We start from the raw sequence: 21698 nt of genomic DNA, 5'->3' as shown, positions 1-21698 counted from the left end.
AGTCTTACTGCAGTTGTACAGGACCTTAGTGAGGCCTCACCTGGGATATTGTGTTCAGTTTTGGTCTTCTAATCTGAAGAAGGACATTCTTGCTATTGAGGGAGTGCAGCGAAGGTTCACCAGACTGATTTCTGGGATGGCAGGACTGACATATGAGGAGAGACTGGATCGACTGGGCTTGTATTCACTGGAGTTTAGAAGGATGAGAGGGGTCTCATAGAAACATATAAAATTCTGACGGGACGGGACAGGTTAGATGCAGGAAGAATGTTCCCGATGTTGAGGAAGTCCAGAACCAGGGGACATAGTCTAAGGATAAGGGGTAAGTCATTTAGGACTGAGATGAGGAGAAACTTCTTCACTCAGAGAGTTGTTAACCTCTGGAATTCCCTACCGCAGAGAGTTGTTGATGCCAGTTCATTGGATATATTCAAGAGGGAGTTAGATATGGCCCTTACGGCTAAAGGGATCAAGGGGTATGGAGAGAAAGCAGGAAAGGGGTACTGAAGTGAAGGATCAGCCATGATCTTATTGAATGGTGGTGCAGGCTCAAAGGGCCGAATGGCCTACTCCTGCACCTATTTTCTATGTTTCTATGTTTCTATGCAATCACCAGGCATAAATAAGTGAGTTGTTCCTTGATTATGAGCTGGGGCCCTTTACATTGAGCTGGCACATCTCTCTGACACCATACTTCATCTTACAGCAGTTTCCCCGGGAACATCTGAACGGAACAAAAACCCCATTTGTCTCTGTATATACAAAATGCATTATGTTGTGGGATGCTGTATTAATAATCTTTTTTGTCCTACTATGTTTTATTTCTTGTCTAATATTTGCAACATGACAGCAGGACCAAGAACTGATACGAGTTAAATCATGCTATATTGCACAGCTATATATTTTTTTTAATGACAAAAAATTACATTGGTATTTAAAAGATCAAGTTCCTTTTTGAGACTTCAGCAGCAGCAATATTGAATGGTTTGACAAATCAAAAGCACCATATGGCTCAAAGTCCCTGCAGAACCATCATTTGCACATTTCTTCCTATCTGCTGACATTCTGTTTCCGCATATTTGTAGATCAAGTTTTTTTTTTGTAACTGTTCAAAGGAATGCTCCAGGCTGCACTTTCAGATTTCATTATCCAATGCTTAGAGCTCCCTAATGGCTTAGGTAGCTTTGTATACCATCCAATGTGATACCGAGATAATCAGTTTTGGAAGAACTCAAGTTCACTCTCTGAGATAGCTGATCGTGGAATGCTACAATTTTGCACTCAGCATCCATGGGCTATTGAGAGGAAAATTCAGCAAGTCTTCATGCTTCTGAAAACTATACAGGCCCGAGCTCCTAGAGATTGCTGAACACAACCATCTCAAGCCCTGTCTGAGCTATGGAAGCTTTCCCCATGCTGAAGTCACTGCGGGAGCACCTCACAGCAGCAGTAGAGTATATAAGCAATCACTTAAAACAGGGACAATGGGCTTATGCCTGGGTGATAATTAGTGTGCAGATATTTTTAGCCAGTAAAATAGTAAACCTTTTAGAAATCTTTGTGTGCCAGGTGACGTGGATTTCAATATTAGTCTTTAGGCAGAGGCTGTTTATTGGAGGGCAGATGGACTGGAACAGATGTTGGTGATTGTTAATGCTGAGGGACAGGGATTGTTCAACTGAAGCTCTCATCAATGAGCTGCTGCCCAAGAGAACATAAGAACATAACAAATAGGAACAGGAGTAGGCCATTTGACCCCTCGAGCCTGCTCCGCCATTCAATAAGATCATGGCTGATCTGATCATGGACTCAGCTCCACTTTCCTGCCCATTCCCCATAACCCTTTACTCCCTTATCGCTCAAAAATCTGTCTATCTCCGCCTTAAATATATTCAATGACCCAGCCTCCACAGCTCTCTGGGGCAGAGAATTCCATAGATTTACAACCCTCTGAGAGATGAAATTTCTCCTAATCTCAGTTTTAAATGGGCAGCCCCTTATTCTAAGACTATGGACTCAATTTTGGCCGAGCCCGTTTGTCGGCTTACTTGCCCGAGTTGTGCCGCTTAAGTAGGTCTGGAGATGCTGCGGAAAAAAAATGTTCCAACTTTGGCCGCTGTCTGGCCTCTTTACTGCAGTCGCGCAGCGTGGCCAGTCGACTCGGGAGGTGGAGCCTGCGTTCTGCGCTGGAAAATGTGCCGGGACGTCTGCACATGTGCAGTGGAGAAAAGTGATGGCCGCTCATGTGCAGTCGCGCTGCGGGTTGGCAATCGGCCATTTGCAAGTTGATGCGATTGTAAACGAGGGTTCCACTGTACTTTTGGTGAAGATACAGGTGCTTAGCGGGAACAGCTCCAAGGTAACTCCTGCCTTACAGCTCTTTCTCAAAGTCTTTTTCTTGAAGTTTCAATTGAAAATGTCTGTTACTTAAGGCTGAAGTTCATCAACGTCAAAAGAGAAATACCACAGTTTGTGTCTTAAAACATCTTGCAATATTCTTTGGCATGTTTATGGGATGAAACATAGAAACATAGAAAATAGGTGCAGGAGTAGGCCAAGGACTGTACAATGTCAAAATCTTCATAAAAGTATTTTTCCTTAATTTAACTTGCAAGACAAATCAATGGAGTGGGTTTAAGTGCTTACTATTTTTACTTCCAATGTGCATTTGTCCTCAATGAACCCCCGATCATCCAACCTATCCCTGCCCTATTTCAACCTTGTTTCCTTTTGTATCCCGATGCGGGCCAGTTCGATCGCTCCCGCCCCTAGCCCAGGCCAAGTGGCCTCCTGATGTGATCTGTGAGTTCTGCTGCCTGCCGGTGAGCTCTGTGAGTTCTCCTGCGTGTGGGCCGAGGGCAGAAAGGTGAATTGCAGTTTGATGCTGAAGGTAGGACTTTCATTTTTTAGTTCTTCTTATTTTAATTGTGCGAATGAAGGATGGTTTTGCAAGTCTGTTCCCAAAGGCTTGCTTAGTTCAGGTCCAGGTCCTCTCCGCTTCCCGCCCCTATCCCAGGCCAAATGGCCTCAGATGTACTTACCTGCCCCAATTTATTTAACTCTCCGCACGGGTTTTCACGAAGGAAGACACAAATAACCTTCCGAAATACGAGGGGACCGAGGGTCTAGTGAGCAGGGGAAACTGAAGGAAATCCTTATTAGGCAGGAAATTGTGTTTGGGAAATTGATGATATTGAAGGCCGATAAATCCCTGGGGCCTGATAGTCTGCATCCCAGAGTACTTAAGGAAGTGGCCATAGAACGACTGGATACATTGGTGATCATTTTCCAACAGTCTATCGACTCTGGATCAGTTCCGATAAGAACATAAGAACATAAGAACATAAGAATCAGGAACAGGAGTAAGCCATCTAGCCCCTCGAGCCTGCTCCGCCATTCAACAAGATCATGGCTGATCTGACCGTGGACTCAGCTCTACTTACCCGCCCACTCCCCATAACCCTTAATTCCCTTATTGGTTAAAAATCTATCTATCTGTGACTTGAATACATTCAATGAGCTAGCCTCAACTGCTTCCTTGGGCAGAGAATTCCACAGATTCACAACCCTCTGGGAGAAGAAATTCCTTCTCAACTCGGTTTTAAATTGGCTCCCCCGTATTTTGAGGCTGTGCCCCCTAGTTCTAGTCTCCCCGACCAGTGGAAACAACCTCTCTGCCTCTATCTTGTCTATCCCTTTCATTATTTTAAATGTTTCTATAAGATCACCCCTCATCCTTCTGAACTCCAACGAGTAAAGACCCAGTCTACTCAATCTATCATCATAAGGTAACCCCCTCATCTCCGGAATTAGCCTAGTGAATCGTCTCTGTACCCCCTCCAAAGCTAGTATATCCTTCCTTAAGTAAGGTGACCAAAACTGCATGCAGTACTCCAGGTGCAGCCTCACCAATACTCGATACAGTTGCAGAAGGACCTCCCTGCTTTTGTACTCCATCCCTCTCGCAATGAAGGCCAACATTCCATTCGCCTTCCTGATTACCTGCTGCACCTGCAAACTAACTTTTTGGGATTCATGCACAACTGGAGTGCATCATCACACCCGGCAACCAAATTTTAATTTGATTTTATGTTTTTAAGTTAATTTGTTTTAATTGCCGGTGCTTTTAGTGTCCCCCTCCCCTTTATAGGGGGCACTTGGAGAAAAAATATGTTTTTGTGCCCAAAAAAAACCCCCCAAAAAAAGAAAAACACAAAAAAAAAACCCAAAAAAAAAAAAAAGGGGGCCTTGTAAATGTCTGGTGTGTCATCCAGGTCGGGTGGCACCGATTAATGTTTATGTTTTACAGGTAAACTCCAAAAGAGTTTCATGCACAAGGACCCCCAGGTCCCTCTGCACCGCAACATGTTGTAATTTCTCCCCATTCAAATAATATTCCCGTTTACTGTTTTTTTTCCCAAGGTGGATGACCTCACACTTTCCGACATTGTATTCCATCTGCCAAACCTTAGCCTATTCGCTTAACCTATCTCAAACTCTTTGCAGCCTTTCTGTGTCCTCTACACAACCCGCTTTCCCACTAATCTTTGTGCCATCTGCAAATTTTGTTACACTATACTCTGTCCCCTCTTCCAGGTCATCTATGTATATTGTAAACAGTTGTGGTCCCAGCACCGATCCCTGTGGCACACCACTAACCACCGATTTCCAACCCGAAAAGGACCCATTTTTCCCGACTCTCTGCTTTCTGTTAGCCAGCCAATTCTCGATCCATGCTAATACATTTCCTCCGACTCCGCGTACCTTTATCTTTTGCAGTAACCTTTTGTGTGGCACCTTATCGAATGCCTTTTGAAAATCTAAATACACCACATCCATCAGTACACCTCTATCCACCATGCTCGTTATATCCTCAAAGAATTCCAGTAAATTAGTTAAACATGATTTCCCCTTCATGAATCCATGCTGCGTCTGCTTGATTGCACTATTCCTATCTAGATGTCCCGCTATTTCTTCCTTAATGATAGTTTCAAGCATTTTCCCCACGACAGATGTTAAACTAACCGGCCTATAGTTACCTGCCTTTTGTCTGCCCCCTTTTTTAAATAGAGGCGTTACATAAGCTGCTTTCCAATCTGCTGGTACCTCCCCAGAGTCCAGAGAATTTTGGTAGATTTAACGAATGCATCTGCTCTAACTTCCGCCATCTCTTTTAATACCCTGGGATGCATTTCATCAGGACCAGGGGACTTGTCTACCTTGAGTCCCATTAGCCTGTCCAGCACTACCCCCCTAGTGATAGTGATTGTCTCAAGGTCCTCCCTTCCCACATTCCTGTGACCAGCAATTTTTGGCATGGTTTTTGTGTCTTCCACTGTGAAGACCGAAGCAAAATAATTGTTTAAGGTCTCAGCCATTTCCACATTTCCCATTATTAAATCCCCCTTCTCATCTTCTAAGGGACCAACATTTACTTTAGTCACTCTTTTCCGTTTTATACGACACCTCAAGTGCCCATCCAAGCATTCTTTTAAATGTGGTGAGGGATTCTGACTATCCCACCCTTCCAGACAGTGAGTTCCAGACCCCCACAACCCTCTGCGTGAAGCTTCCCCTCAAATCCCCTCTAAACCTTCCACCAACCACCTTAAGCCTATGCCCCCTTGTAATTGACCCTTCCACCAAGAAAAATAGGCCCTTGCTATCCACTATATCCAGGCCCCTCAAAATTTTATACACCTCAATGAGGTCTCCTCTCAACATCCTCTGTTCCAAGGAGAACAAACCCAGCCTATCCAATCTGTCCTCATAGCTAAGATTCTCCATTCCAGGCAGCATTCTCGTAAATCTCCTCTGCACCCTCTTCAGTGCAATCATATCCTTCCTATAACACGGCGACCAGAACTGCACACAGTACTCCAGCTGTGGCCTAACCAGAGTATTATACAATTTAAGCATAACCTCCCTGCTCTTGTATTCTATGCCTCGGCCAACAAAGGCAAGCATTCCGTATGCCTTCTTAACCACCTTATCCACCTGGCCTGCTACTTTAAGGGATCTGCGGACAAACACTCCAAGGTCTCTTTGTTCATCTACACTTCTAAGTGGCCTACTGTTTAATGTGTATACCTTTTTCTTATTAGCCCTCCCCAAGTGCATTACCTCACACTTCTCCAAATTAAATTCCATTTGCCACTGTTCTGCCCACCCGACCATTAGATTGATATCCTTCTGCAGTCCATGACTTTCCTCTTCATTTTCAACCACACAGCCAATTTTAGTGTCAGCTGCAAACTTCTTAATCATACCTCCTATATTCAAATCTAGATCATTGATGTATACCACAAAAAGCAAGGGAAAATGATAGTCAAGGCCGCTGCTATTTCCACTTTTGCTTCGCTCAACAGCCTGGGATGCATTTCATCCAGGCCTGGGACTTTTCCACTTTCAAAACAGCTAAACCCCTTAATGCCTCCTCTCTCACTATGTTTATTTCATCCATAATTTCACACTCCTCCTCGATAGCAGTGTCTGCATTTCCCCTTTCCTTTGTGAAAACAGATGCAAAGTATTCATTAAGAACCATACCAACATCGCTCATCATCTCATCTGATAAACTCTCTGTGGCATTTCAAGAGCCTGCCAATCAAATTTTAATACTGGTAGAGTATTGACTCCTTATTTGCTCCCTGCTACGTTAAAAAAATTCAAAAATAAAATTTTAAAAGTTTTTTTTAACTTGGCACTGATTGCAGCTGATGAGGAAGCCAGATAGTGTGAGAATACCTCCTGAATGTAGGCTTAGTGTGAGAATACCTCCTGAATGTAGGCTTAGTGTGAGAATACCTCCTGAAGGTAGGCTTAGTGTGAGAATACCTTCTGAATGTAGGCTTAGTGTGAGAATACCTCCTGAATGCAGGCTTAGTGTGAGAACACCTCCTGAAGGTAGGCTTAGTGTGAGAATACCTCCTGAATGTAGGCTTAGTGTGAGAATACCTCCTGAAGGTAGGCTTAGTGTGAGAATACCTCCTGAATGTAGGCTTAGTGTGAGAATACCTCCTGAAGGTAGGCTTAGTGTGAGAATACCTCCTGAATGTAGGCTTAGTGTGAGAATACCTCCTGAATGTAGGCTTAGTGTGAGAATACCTCCTGAATGTAGGCTTAGTGTGAGAATACCTCCTGAAGGTAGGCTTCGTGTGAGAATACCTCCTGAAGGTAGGCTTCGTGTGAGAATACCTCCTGAAGGTAGGCTTAGTGTGAGAATACCTACTGAAGGTAGGATTAGTGTGAGAATACCTCCTGAAGGTAGGCTCGAAGTGTGAGAATATCTCCTGAATGTAGGCTTAGTGTGAGAATACCTCCTGAATGTAGGATTAGTGTGAGAATACCTCTTGAAGGTAGGCTCAGTGTGAGAATACATCCTGAATGTAGGCTTAGTGTGAGAATACCTCCTGAATGTAGGCTTAGTGTGAGAATACCTCCTGAAGGTCGGCTCTTAGTGTGAGAATACCTCCTGAAGGCAGGCTTAGTGTGAGAATACCTCCTGAATGTAGGCTTAGTGTGAGAATACCTCCTGAAGGTAGGCTATTAGTGTGAGAATACCTCCTGAAGACAGGCTTCGTGTGAGAATACCTCCTGAATGTAGGCTTAGTGTGAGAATACCTCCTGAATGTAGGCTCATAGTGTGAGAATACCTCCTGAAGGTAGGCTTCGTGTGAGAATACCTCCTGAAGGTAGGCTCTCAGTGTGAGAATATCTCCTGAATGTATGCTCTTAGTGTGAGAATACCTCCTGAATGTAGGCTTAGTTTGAGAATACCTCCTGAATGTAGGCTCTTTGTGTGAGAATATCTCCTGAAGGCAGACTTAGTGTGAAAATGCCTCCTGAATGTAGGCTTAGTGTGAGAATACCTCCTGAAGGTAGGCTCTTAGTGTGAGAATACCTCCTGAAGACAGGCTTAGTGTGAGAATACCTCCTGAATGTAGGCTTAGTGTGAGAATACCTCCTGAAGGTAGGCTCTTAGTGTGAGAATACCTCCTGAAGGGAGGCTTCGTGTGAGAATACCTCCTGAAGGTAGGCTCTTAGTGTGAGAATATCTCCTGAATGTAGGCTTAGTGTGAGAATACCTCCTGAATGTAGGATTAGTGTGAGAATACCTCTTGAAGGTAGTCTTAGTGTGAGAATACATCCTGAATGTAGGCTTAGTGTGAGAATACCTCCTGAATGTAGGCTTAGTGTGAGAATATCTCCTGAATGTAGGCTCTTAGTGTGAGAATACCTCCTGAAGGTAGGCTTAGTGTGAGAATACCTCCTGAAGGTAGGGTTAGTGTGAGAATACCTCCTGAAGGTAGGCTCTTAGTGTGAGAATACCTCCTGAAGGTAGGCTCTTAGTGTGAGAATATCTCCTGAATGTAGGCTTAGTGTGAGAATACCTCCTGGAGGTAGGCTTAGTGTGAGAATACCTCCTGAAGGTAGGCTCTTCGTGTGAGAATATCTCCTGAAGGTAGGCTTAGTGTGAAAATACCTCCTGAAGATAGGCTTAGTGTGAGAATACCTCCTGAAGGTAGGCTCTTAGTGTGAGAATACCTCCTGAATGTAGGCTCTTAGTGTGAGAATACCTCCTGAAGGTAGGCTGAGTGTGAGAATACCTCCTGAATATAGGCTTAGTGTGAGAATACCTACTGAATGTAGGCTCTTAGTGTGAGAATACCTCCTGAAGGTAGGCTTGGTGTGAGAATACCTCCTGAAGGTAGGCTTAGTGTGAGAATACCTCCTGAAGGTAGGCTCTTAGTGTGAGAATATCTCCTGAATGTAGGCTTAGTGTGAGAATACCTCCTGAATGTAGGATTAGTGTGAGAATACCTCCTAAAGGTAGGCTTAGTGTGAGAATACATCCTGAATGTAGGCTCAGTGTGAGAATACCTCCTGAATGTAGGCTTAGTGTGAGAATACCTCCTGAATGTAGGTTCTTAGTGTGAGAATACCTCCTGAAGGTAGGCTTAGTGTGAGAATATCTCCTGAAGGTAGGCTTAGTGTGAGAATACCTCCTGAAGGTAGGCTCTTAGTGTGAGAATACCTCCTGAAGGTATGCTTAGTGTGAGAATACCGCCTGAAGGTAGGGTCTTAGAGTGAGAATACCTCCTGAATGTAGGCTTAGTGTGAGAATACCTCCTGAAGGTAGGCTTAGTGCGAGAATACCACCTGAAGGTAGGCTCTTAGTGTGAGAATACCTCCTGAAGGTAGGCTTAGTGTGAGAATACCTCCTGAAGGTAGGCTCTTAGTGTGAGAATACCTCCTGAATGTAGGCTCATCGTGTGAGAATACCTCCTGAAGATAGGCTGAGTGTGAGAATACCTCCTGAATGTAGGCTGAGTGTGAGAATACCTCCTGAATGTAGGCTCTTAGTGTGAGAATACCTCCTGAAGGTAGGCTTAGTGTGAGAATACCTCCTGAAGGTAGGCTTAGTGTGAGAATACCTCCTGAAGGTAGGCTCTTAGTGTGAGAATACGTCCTGAAGGTATGCTTAGTGTGAGAATACCTCCTGAAGGTAGGCTCTTAGTGTGAGAATACCTCCTGAATGTAGGCTTAGTGTGAGAATTTCTCCTGAAGGTAGGCTTAGTGTGAGAGTACCTCCTGAAGGTAGGCTCTTAGCGTGAGAATACCTCCTGAAGGCAGGCTTAGTGTGAGAATTTCTCCTGAATGTAGGCTTAGTGTGAGAATACCTCCTGAAGGTAGGCTTAGTGTGAGAATACATCCTGAAGGTAGGCTCTTAGTGTGAGAATACCTCCTGAATGTAGGATTAGTGTGAGAATACCTCCTGAAGGTAGGCTTAGTGTGAGAATACCTCCTGAAGGTAGGCTCTTAGTGTGAGAATACCTCCTGAAGGTAGGCTTAGTGTGAGAATACCTCCTGAATGTAGGTTTAGTGTGATAATACCTCCTGAATGTAGGCTCTTAGTGTGAGAATACCTCCTGAATGTAGGCTCTTAGTGTGAGAATACCTCCTGAATGTAGGCTCTTAGTGCGAGAATACCTCCTGAAGGTAGGCTTAGTGTGAGAATACCTCCTGAATGTAGGCTTAGTGTGAGAATACCTCCTGAAGGTAGGCACAGTGTGAGAATACCACCTGAAGGTAGGCTCTTAGTGTGAGAATACCTCCAGAAGGTAGGCTTAGTGTGAGAATACCTCCTGAAAGTAGGCTTAATGTGAGAATACCTCCTGAAGGTAGGCTCTTAGTGTGAGAATACCTCCTGAATGTAGGCTCTTAGTGTGAGAATACCTCCTGAAGGTAGGCTGAGTGTGAGAATACCTCCTGAATGTAGGCTTAGTGTGAGAATACCTCCTGAATGTAGGCTCTTAGTGTGAGAATACCTCCTGAAGGTAGGCTTAGTGTGAGAATACCTCCTGAAGGTAGGCTTAGTGTGAGAATACCTCCTGAAGGTAGGCTCTTAGTGTGAGAATACGTCCTGAAGCTATGCTTAGTGTGAGAATACCTCCTGAAGGTAGGCTCTTAGTGTGAGAATACCTCCTGAAGTTAGGCTTAGTGTGAGAATACCTCCTGAATGTGGGCTTAGTGTGATAATACTTCCTGAATGTAGGCTCTTAGTGTGAGAATACCTCCTGAATATAGGCTCTTCGTGTGAGAATACCTCCTGAAGTTAGGCTTAGTGTGAGAATACCTCCTGAATGTGGGCTTAGTGTGATAATACTTCCTGAATGTAGGCTCTTAGTGTGAGATTACCTCCTGAATGTAGGCTCTTAGTGTGAGAATACCTCCTGAATGTAGGCTCTTAGTGTGAGAATATCTCCTGAAGGTAGGCTTAGTATGAGAATACCTCCTGAATGTAGGCTTAGTGTGAGAATACCTCCTGAAGGTAGGCTCTTAGTGTGAGAATACCTCCTGAAGACAGGATTACTGTGAGAATACCTCCTGAATGTAGACTTAGTGTGAGAATACCTCCTGAAGGTAGGCTTCGTGTGAGAATACCTCCTGAATGTAGGCTCTTAGTGTGAGAATACCTCCTGAATGTAGGCTTAGTGTGAGAATATCTCCTGAAGGAAGGCTTAGTGTGAGAATACCTCCTGAAGGTAGGCTCTTGGTGTGAGAATACCTCCTGAAGGTATGCTTAGTGTGAGAATACCTCCTGAAGGTAGGGTCTTAGAGTGAGAATACCTCCTGAATGTAGGCTTAGTGTGAGAATACCTCCTGAAGGTAGGCTTAGTGTGAGAATACCACCTGAATGTAGGCTTAGTGTGAGAATACCTCCTGAAGGTAGGGTTAGTGTGAGAATACATCCTGAAGGTAGGCTCTTAGTGTGAGAATACCTCCTGAATGTAGGCTTAGTGTGAGAATACCTCCTGAAAGTAGGCTTAGTGTGAGAATACCTCCTGAAGGTAGGCTCTTAGTGTGAGAATACCTCCTGAAGGTAGGCTTAGTGTGAGAATACCTCCTGAATGTAGGCTCTTAGTGTGAGAATACCTCCTGAATATAGGCTCTTCGTGTGAGAATACCTCCTGAAGTTAGGCTTAGTGTGAGAATACCTCCTGAATGTGGGCTTAGTGTGATAATACTTCCTGAATGTAGGCTCTTAGTGTGAGATTACCTCCTGAATGTAGGCTCTTAGTGTGAGAATACCTCCTGAATGTAGGCTCTCAGTGTGAGAATACCTCCTGAAGGTAGGCTTAGTATGAGAATACCTCCTGAATGTAGGCTTAGTGTGAGAATACCTCCTGAAGGTAGGCTCTTAGTGTGAGAATACCTCCTGAAGACAGGATTACTGTGAGAATACCTCCTGAATGTAGGCTTAGTGTGAGAATACCTCCTGAAGGTAGGCTTCATGTGAGAATACCTCCTGAATGTAGGCTCTTAGTGTGAGAATACCTCCTGAATGTAGGCTTAGTGTGAGAATATCTCCTGAAGGTAGGCTTAGTGTGAGAATACCTCCTGAAGGTAGGCTCTTGGTGTGAGAATACCTCCTGAAGGTATGCTTAGTGTGAGAATACCTCCTGAAGGTAGGGTCTTAGAGTGAGAATACCTCCTGAATGTAGGCTTAGTGTGAGAATACCTCCTGAAGGTAGGCTTAGTGTGGGAATACCACCTGAAGGTAGGCTCTTAGTGTGAGAATACCTCCTGAAGGTAGGCTTAGTGTGAGAATACCTCCTGAAGGTAGGCTCTGAGTGTGAGAATACCTCCTGAATGTAGGCTCATAGTGTGAGAATACCTCCTGAAGATAGGCTTAGTATGAGAATACCTCCTGAATGTAGGCTCTTAGTGTGAGATTACCTCCTGAATGTAGGCTCTTAGTGTGAGAATACCTCCTGAATGTAGGCTCTTAGTGTGAGAATACCTCCTGAAGGTAGGCTTAGTATGAGAATACCTCCTGAATGTAGGCTTCGTGTGAGAATACCTCCTGAAGGTAGGCTCTTAGTGTGAGAATACCTCCTGAAGACAGGATTACTGTGAGAATACCTCCTGAATGTAGGCTTAGTGTGAGAATACCTCCTGAAGGTAGGCTTCGTGTGAGAATACCTCCTGAATGTAGGCTCTTAGTGTGAGAATACCTCCTGAATGTAGGCTTAGTGTGAGAATATCTCCTGAAGGTAGGCTTAGTGTGAGAATACCTCCTGAAGGTAGGCTCGGTGTGAGAATACCTCCTGAAGGTAGGCTTGGTGTGAGAATACCTCCTGAAGGTAGGCTCTTAGTGTGAGAATACCTCCTGAATGTAGGCTCATCGTGTGAGAATACCTCCTGAAGATAGGCTGAGTGTGAGAATACCTCCTGAATGTAGGCTTAGTGTGAGAATACCTCCTGAATGTAGGCTCTTAGTGTGAGAATACCTCCTGAAGGTAGGCTTAGTGTGAGAATACCTCCTGAAGGTAGGCTTAGTGTGAGAATACCTCCTGAAGGTAGGCTCTTAGTGTGAGAATACGTCCTGAAGGTATGCTTAGTGTGAGAATACCTCCTGAAGGTGGCTCTTAGTGTGAGAATACCTCCTGAATGTAGGCTTAGTGTGAGAATTTCTCCTGAAGGTAGGCTTAGTGTGAGAGTACCTCCTGAAGGTAGGCTCTTAGTGTGAGAATACCTCCTGAAGGCAGGCTTAGTGTGAGAATTTCTCCTGAATGTAGGCTTAGTGTGAGAATACCTCCTGAAGGTAGGCTTAGTGTGAGAATACCTCCTGAAGGTAGGCTCTTAGTGTGAGAATACTTCCTGAAGGTAGGCTTAGTGTGAGAATACCTCCTGAATGTAGGCTCTTAGTGTGAGAATACCTCCTGAATATAGGCTCTTCGTGTGAGAATAACTACTGAAGTTAGGCTTAGTGTGAGAATACCTCCTGAATGTGGGCTTAGTGTGATAATACTTCCTGAATGTAGGCTCTTAGTGTGAGATTACCTCCTGAATGTAGGCTCTTAGTGTGAGAATACCTCCTGAATGTAGGCTCTTAGTGTGAGAATATCTCCTGAAGGTAGGCTTAGTATGAGAATACCTCCTGAATGTAGGCTTAGTGTGAGAATACCTCCTGAAAGTAGGCTCTTAGTGTGAGAATACCTCCTGAAGACTGGATTACTGTGAGAATACCTCCTGAATGTAGGCTTCGTGTGAGAATACCTCCTGAAGGTAAGCTTCGTGTGAGAATACCTCCTGAATGTAGGCTCTTAGTGTGAGAATACCTCCTGAATGTAGGCTTAGTGTGAGAATATCTCCTGAAGGTAGGCTTAGTGTGAGAATACCTCCTGAAGGTAGGCTCTTGGTGTGAGAATACCTCCTGAAGGTATGCTTAGTGTGAGAATACCTCCTGAAGGTAGGGTCTTAGAGTGAGAATACCTCCTGAATGTAGGCTTAGTGTGAGAATACCTCCTGAAGGTAGGCTTAGTGTGAGAATACCACCTGAAGGTAGGCTCTTAGTGTGAGATTACCTCCTGAATGTAGGCTCTTAGTGTGAGAATATCTCCTGAATGTAGGCTCTTAGTGTGAGAATACCTCCTGAAGGTAGGCTCTTAGTGTGAGAATACCTCCTGAAGACAGGATTACTGTGAGAATATCTCCTGAATGTAGGCTTAGTGTGAGAATACCTCCTGAAGGTAGGCTTCGTGTGAGAATACCTCCTGAATGTAGGCTCTTAGTGTGAGAATACCTCCTGAATGTAGGCTTAGTGTGAGAATATCTCCTGAAGGTAGGCTTAGTGTGAGAATACCTCCTGAAGGTAGGCTCTTGGTGTGAGAATACCTCCTGAAGGTATGCTTAGTGTGAGAATACCTCCTGAAGGTCGGGTCTTAGAGTGAGAATACCTCCTGAATGTAGGCTTAGTGTGAGAATACCTCCTGAAGGTAGGCTTAGTGTGAGAATACCACCTGAAGGTAGGCTCTTAGTGTGAGAATACCTCCTGAAGGTAGGCTTAGTGTGAGAATACCTCCTGAAGGTAGGCTCTGAGTGTGAGAATACCTCCTGAATGTTGGCTCATAGTGTGAGAATACCTCCTGAAGATAGGCTTAGTATGAGAATACCTCCTGAATGTAGGCTCTTCGTGTGAGATTACCTCCTGAATGTAGGCTCTTAGTGTGAGAATACCTCCTGAATGTAGGCTCTTAGTGTGAGAATACCTCCTGAAGGTAGGCTTAGTATGAGAATACCTCCTGAATGTAGGCTTAGTGTGAGAATACCTCCTGAAGGTAGGCTCTTAGTGTGAGAATACGTCCTGAAGACAGGATTACTGTGAGAATACCTCCTGAATGTAGGCTTAGTGTGAGAATACCTCCTGAAGGTAGGCTTCGTGTGAGAATACCTCCTGAATGTAGGATCTTAGTGTGAGAATACCTCCTGAATGTAGGCTTAGTGTGAGAATATCTCCTGAAGGTCGGCTTCGTGTGAGAATACCTCCTGAAGGTAGGCTCTTGGTGTGAGAATACCTCCTGAAGGTATGCTTAGTGTGAGAATACCTCCTGAAGGTAGGGTCTTAGAGTGAGAATACTTCCTGAATGTAGGCTTAGTGTGAGAATACCTCCTGAAGGGAGGCTTAGTGTGAGAATACCACCTGAATGTAGGCTTAGTGTGAGAATACCTCCTGAAGGTAGGGTTAGTGTGAGAATACATCCTGAAGGTAGGCTCTTAGTGTGAGAATACCTCCTGAATGTAGGCTCTTGGTGTGAGAATACCTCCTGAAGGTATGCTTAGTGTGAGAATACCTCCTGAAGGTAGGGTCTTAGAGTGAGAATACCTCCTGAATGTAGGCTTAGTGTGAGAATACCTCCTGAAGGTAGGCTTAGTGTGAGAATACCACCTGAAGGTAGGCTCTTAGTGTGAGAATACCTCCTGAAGGTAGGCTTAGTGTGAGAATACCTCCTGAAGGTAGGCTCTGAGTGTGAGAATACCTCCTGAATGTAGGCTCATAGTGTGAGAATACCTCCTGAAGATAGGCTTAGTATGAGAATACCTCCTGAATGTAGGCTCTTAGTGTGAGATTACCTCCTGAATGTAGGCTCTTAGTGTGAGAATACCTCCTGAATGTAGGCTCTTAGTGTGAGAATACCTCCTGAAGGTAGGCTTAGTATGAGAATACCTCCTGAATGTAGGCTTCGTGTGAGAATACCTCCTGAAGGTAGGCTCTTAGTGTGAGAATACCTCCTGAAGACAGGATTACTGTGAGAATACCTCCTGAATGTAGGCTTAGTGTGAGAATACCTCCTGAAGGTAGGCTTCGTGTGAGAATACCTCCTGAATGTAGGCTCTTAGTGTGAGAATACCTCCTGAATGTAGGCTTAGTGTGAGAATATCTCCTGAAGGTAGGCTTAGTGTGAGAATACCTCCTGAAGGTAGGCTCGGTGTGAGAATACCTCCTGAAGGTAGGCTTGGTGTGAGAATACCTCCTGAAGGTAGGCTCTTAGTGTGAGAATACCTCCTGAATGTAGGCTCATCGTGTGAGAATACCTCCTGAAGATAGGCTGAGTGTGAGAATACCTCCTGAATGTAGGCTTAGTGTGAGAATACCTCCTGAATGTAGGCTCTTAGTGTGAGAATACCTCCTGAAGGTAGGCTTAGTGTGAGAATACCTCCTGAAGGTAGGCTTAGTGTGAGAATACCTCCTGAAGGTAGGCTCTTAGTGTGAGAATACGTCCTGAAGTATGCTTAGTGTGAGAATACCTCCTGAAGGTGGCTCTTAGTGTGAGAATACCTCCTGAATGTAGGCTTAGTGTGAGAATTTCTCCTGAAGGTAGGCTTAGTGTGAGAGTACCTCCTGAAGGTAGGCTCTTAGTGTGAGAATACCTCCTGAAGGCAGGCTTAGTGTGAGAATTTCTCCTGAATGTAGGCTTAGTGTGAGAATACCTCCTGAAGGTAGGCTTAGTGTGAGAATACCTCCTGAAGGTAGGCTCTTAGTGTGAGAATACTTCCTGAAGGTAGGCTTAGTGTGAGAATACCTCCTGAATGTAGGCTCTTAGTGTGAGAATACCTCCTGAATATAGGCTCTTCGTGTGAGAATAACTACTGAAGTTAGGCTTAGTGTGAGAATACCTCCTGAATGTGGGCTTAGTGTGATAATACTTCCTGAATGTAGGCTCTTAGTGTGAGATTACCTCCTGAATGTAGGCTCTTAGTGTGAGAATACCTCCTGAATGTAGGCTCTTAGTGTGAGAATATCTCCTGAAGGTAGGCTTAGTATGAGAATACCTCCTGAATGTAGGCTTAGTGTGAGAATACCTCCTGAAAGTAGGCTCTTAGTGTGAGAATACCTCCTGAAGACTGGATTACTGTGAGAATACCTCCTGAATGTAGGCTTCGTGTGAGAATACCTCCTGAAGGTAAGCTTCGTGTGAGAATACCTCCTGAATGTAGGCTCTTAGTGTGAGAATACCTCCTGAATGTAGGCTTAGTGTGAGAATATCTCCTGAAGGTAGGCTTAGTGTGAGAATACCTCCTGAAGGTAGGCTCTTGGTGTGAGAATACCTCCTGAAGGTATGCTTAGTGTGAGAATACCTCCTGAAGGTAGGGTCTTAGAGTGAGAATACCTCCTGAATGTAGGCTTAGTGTGAGAATACCTCCTGAAGGTAGGCTGTGAGAATACCACCTGAAGGTAGGCTCTTAGTGTGAGATTACCTCCTGAATGTAGGCTCTTAGTGTGAGAATATCTCCTGAATGTAGGCTCTTAGTGTGAGAATACCTCCTGAAGGTAGGCTCTTAGTGTGAGAATACCTCCTGAAGACAGGATTACTGTGAGAATATCTCCTGAATGTAGGCTTAGTGTGAGAATACCTCCTGAAGGTAGGCTTCGTGTGAGAATACCTCCTGAATGTAGGCTCTTAGTGTGAGAATACCTCCTGAATGTAGGCTTAGTGTGAGAATATCTCCTGAAGGTAGGCTTAGTGTGAGAATACCTCCTGAAGGTAGGCTCTTGGTGTGAGAATACCTCCTGAAGGTATGCTTAGTGTGAGAATACCTCCTGAAGGTCGGGTCTTAGAGTGAGAATACCTCCTGAATGTAGGCTTAGTGTGAGAATACCTCCTGAAGGTAGGCTTAGTGTGAGAATACCACCTGAAGGTAGGCTCTTAGTGTGAGAATACCTCCTGAAGGTAGGCTTAGTGTGAGAATACCTCCTGAAGGTAGGCTCTGAGTGTGAGAATACCTCCTGAATGTTGGCTCATAGTGTGAGAATACCTCCTGAAGATAGGCTTAGTATGAGAATACCTCCTGAATGTAGGCTCTTCGTGTGAGATTACCTCCTGAATGTAGGCTCTTAGTGTGAGAATACCTCCTGAATGTAGGCTCTTAGTGTGAGAATACCTCCTGAAGGTAGGCTTAGTATGAGAATACCTCCTGAATGTAGGCTTAGTGTGAGAATACCTCCTGAAGGTAGGCTCTTAGTGTGAGAATACGTCCTGAAGACAGGATTACTGTGAGAATACCTCCTGAATGTAGGCTTAGTGTGAGAATACCTCCTGAAGGTAGGCTTCGTGTGAGAATACCTCCTGAATGTAGGATCTTAGTGTGAGAATACCTCCTGAATGTAGGCTTAGTGTGAGAATATCTCCTGAAGGTCGGCTTCGTGTGAGAATACCTCCTGAAGGTAGGCTCTTGGTGTGAGAATACCTCCTGAAGGTATGCTTAGTGTGAGAATACCTCCTGAAGGTAGGGTCTTAGAGTGAGAATACTTCCTGAATGTAGGCTTAGTGTGAGAATACCTCCTGAAGGGAGGCTTAGTGTGAGAATACCACCTGAATGTAGGCTTAGTGTGAGAATACCTCCTGAAGGTAGGGTTAGTGTGAGAATACATCCTGAAGGTAGGCTCTTAGTGTGAGAATACCTCCTGAATGTAGGCTTAGTGTGAGAATACCTCCTGAAAGTAGGCTTAGTGTGAGAATACCTCCTGAAGGTAGGCTCTTAGTGTGAGAATACCTCCTGAAGGTAGGCTTAGTGTGAGAATACCTCCTGAATGTAGGCTCTTAGTGTGAGAATACCTCCTGAAGGTATGCTTAGTGTGAGAATACCTCCTGAAGGTAGGCTCTTAGTGTGAGAATACCTCCTGAATGTAGGCTTAGTGTGAGAATTTCTCCTGAAGGTAGGCTTAGTGTGAGAGTACCTCCTGAAGGTGGGCTCTTAGTGTGAGAATACCTCCTGAAGGCAGGCTTAGTGTGAGAATTTCTCCTGAATGTAGGCTTAGTGTGAGAATACCTCCTGAAGGTAGGCTTAGTGTGAGAATACATCCTGAAGGTAGGCTCTTAGTGTGAGAATACCTCCTGAATGTAGGATTAGTGTGAGAATACCTCCTGAAGGTAGGCTTAGTGTGAGAATACCTCCTGAAGGTAGGCTCTTAGTGTGAGAATACCTCCTGAAGGTAGGCTTAGTGTGAGAATACCTCCTGAATGTAGGTTTAGTGTGATAATACCTCCTGAATGTAGGCTCTTAGTGTGAGAATACCTCCTGAATGTAGGCTCTTAGTGTGAGAATACCTCCTGAATGTAGGCTCTTAGTGCGAGAATACCTCCTGAAGGTAGGCTTAGTGTGAGAATACCTCCTGAAAGTAGGCTCTTAGTGTGAGAATACCTCCTGAAGGTAGGCTTCGTGTGAGAATACCTCCTGAAGGTAGGCTCTTAGTGTGAGAATACCTCCTGAATGTAGGCTCTTAGTGTGAGAATGCCTCCTGAAGGTAGGCTTAGTGTGAGAATACCTCCTGAAGGTAGGCTCTTAGTGTGAGAATACCTCCTGAAGGTAGGCTTAGTGTGAGAATACCTCCTGAATGTAGGCTCTTAGTGTGAGAATACCTCCTGAATATAGGCTCTTCGTGTGAGAATACCTCCTGAAGTTAGGCTTAGTGTGAGAATACCTCCTGAATGTGGGCTTAGTGTGATAATACTTCCTGAATGTAGGCTCTTAGTGTGAGATTACCTCCTGAATGTAGGCTCTTAGTGTGAGAATACCTCCTGAATGTAGGCTCTTAGTGTGAGAATACCTCCTGAATGTAGGCTTAGTGTGAGAATACCTCCTGAAAGTAGGCTTAGTGTGAGAATACCTCCTGAAGGTAGGCTCTTAGTGTGAGAATACCTCCTGAAGGTAGGCTCTTAGTGTGAGAATACCTCCTGAATGTAGGCTTAGTGTGAGAATACCTCCTGAAAGTAGGCTTAGTGTGAGAATACCTCCTGAAGGTAGGCTCTTAGTGTGAGAATACCTCCTGAAGGTAGGCTTAGTGTGAGAATACCTCCTGAATGTAGGCTCTTAGTGTGAGAATACCTCCTGAATATAGGCTCTTCGTGTGAGAATACCTCCTGAAGTTAGGCTTAGTGTGAGAATACCTCCTGAATGTGGGCTTAGTGTGATAATACTTCCTGAATGTAGGCTCTTAGTGTGAGATTACCTCCTGAATGTAGGCTCTTAGTGTGAGAATACCTCCTGAATGTAGGCTCTTAGTGTGAGAATATCTCCTGAAGGTAGGCTTAGTATGAGAATACCTCCTGAATGTAGGCTTAGTGTGAGAATACCTCCTGAAAGTAGGCTCTTAGTGTGAGAATACCTCCTGAAGACAGGATTACTGTGAGAATACCTCCTGAATGTAGGCTTAGTGTGAGAATACCTCCTGAAGGTAGGCTTCGTGTGAGAATACCTCCTGAATGTAGGCTCTTAGTGTGAGAATACCTCCTGAATGTAGGCTTAGTGTGAGAATATCTCCTGAAGGTAGGCTTAGTGTGAGAATAACTCCTGAAGGTAGGCTCTTGGTGTGAGAATACCTCCTGAAGGTATGCTTAGTGTGAGAATACCTCCTGAAGGTAGGGTCTTAGAGTGAGAATACCTCCTGAATGTAGGCTTAGTGTGAGAATACCTCCTGAAGGTAGGCTTAGTGTGAGAATACCACCTGAAGGTAGGCTCTTAGTGTGAGAATACCTCCTGAAGGTAGGCTTAGTGTGAGAATACCTCCTGAAGGTAGGCTCTGAGTGTGAGAATACCTCCTGAATGTAGGCTCATAGTGTGAGAATACCTCCTGAAGATAGGCTTAGTATGAGAATACCTCCTGAATGTAGGCTCTTAGTGTGAGATTACCTCCTGAATGTAGGCTCTTAGTGTGAGAATACCTCCTGAATGTAGGCTCTTAGTGTGAGAATACCTCCTGAAGGTAGGCTTAGTATGAGAATACCTCCTGAATGTAGGCTTAGTGTGAGAATACCTCCTGAAGGTAGGCTCTTAGTGTGAGAATACCTCCTGAAGACAGAATTACTGTGAGAATACCTCCTGAATGTAGGCTTAGTGTGAGAATACCTCCTGAAGGTAGGCTTCGTGTGAGAATACCTCCTGAATGTAGGCTCTTAGTGTGAGAATACCTCCTGAATGTAGGCTTAGTGTGAGAATATCTCCTGAAGGAAGGCTTAGTGTGAGAATACCTCCTGAAGGTAGGCTCTTGTTGTGAGAATATCTCCTGAAGGTAGGCTTAGTGTGAGAATACCTCCTGAAGGTAGGCTCTTGGTGTGAGAATACCTCCTGAAGGTATGCTTAGTGTGAGAATACCTCCTGAAGGTAGGGTCTTAGAGTGAGAATACCTCCTGAATGTAGGCTTAGTGTGAGAATACCTCCTGAAGGTAGGCTTAGTGTGAGAATACCACCTGAAGGTAGGCTCTTAGTGTGAGAATACCTCCTGAAGGTAGGCTTAGTGTGAGAATACCTCCTGAAGGTAGGCTCTGAGTGTGAGAATAACTCCTGAATGTAGGCTCATAGTGTGAGAATACCTCCTGAAGATAGGCTTAGTATGAGAATACCTCCTGAATGTAGGCTCTTAGTGTGAGATTACCTCCTGAATGTAGGCTCTTAGTGTGAGAATACCTCCTGAATGTAGGCTCTTAGTGTGAGAATACCTCCTGAAGGTAGGCTTAGTATGAGAATACCTCCTGAATGTAGGCTTAGTGTGAGAATACCTCCTGAAGGTAGGCTCTTAGTGTGAGAATACCTCCTGAAGACAGGATTACTGTGAGAATATCTCCTGAATGTAGGCTTAGTTTGAGAATACCTCCTGAAGGTAGGCTTCGTGTGAGAATACCTCCTGAATGTAGGCTCTTAGTGTGAGAATACCTCCTGAATGTAGGCTTAGTGTGAGAATATCTCCTGAAGGTAGGCTTAGTGTGAGAATACCTCCTGAAGGTAGGCTCTTGGTGTGAGAATACCTCCTGAAGGTATGCTTAGTGTGAGAATACCTCCTGAAGGTAGGGTCTTAGAGTGAGAATACCTCCTGAATGTAGGCTTAGTGTGAGAATACCTCCTGAAGGTAGGCT

General features: G+C 44.6%; 2 protein-coding genes across 2 annotated transcripts in view; one reads left to right on the top strand and one right to left on the bottom strand.

Annotated features, from left to right (window-relative positions):
• The window catches only part of LOC139272598 (ALK tyrosine kinase receptor-like), a 1661561-nt gene that overhangs the window by 1004286 nt on the left and 635577 nt on the right, over nucleotides 1–21698 (bottom strand). The gene's annotated exons all lie outside the window — the stretch shown is intronic.
• LOC139272856 (caspase-2-like) overlaps nucleotides 1–21698 on the top strand; it is an 81490-nt gene that overhangs the window by 6487 nt on the left and 53305 nt on the right. Inside the window, exon 3 of the mRNA XM_070888968.1 lies at nucleotides 2139–2359. Coding sequence (XP_070745069.1) covers nucleotides 2139–2359 — 221 coding nt within the window. The remainder of the gene's footprint in view (nucleotides 1–2138; nucleotides 2360–21698) is intronic.

This window comes from Pristiophorus japonicus, chromosome 9 (genome assembly GCF_044704955.1).
Source record: "Pristiophorus japonicus isolate sPriJap1 chromosome 9, sPriJap1.hap1, whole genome shotgun sequence".
Lineage (NCBI taxonomy): Eukaryota > Metazoa > Chordata > Chondrichthyes > Pristiophoridae > Pristiophorus > Pristiophorus japonicus.
Note: the sequence above shows the minus strand (reverse complement) of the source record. Positions and strands in the feature narration are given on the sequence as shown.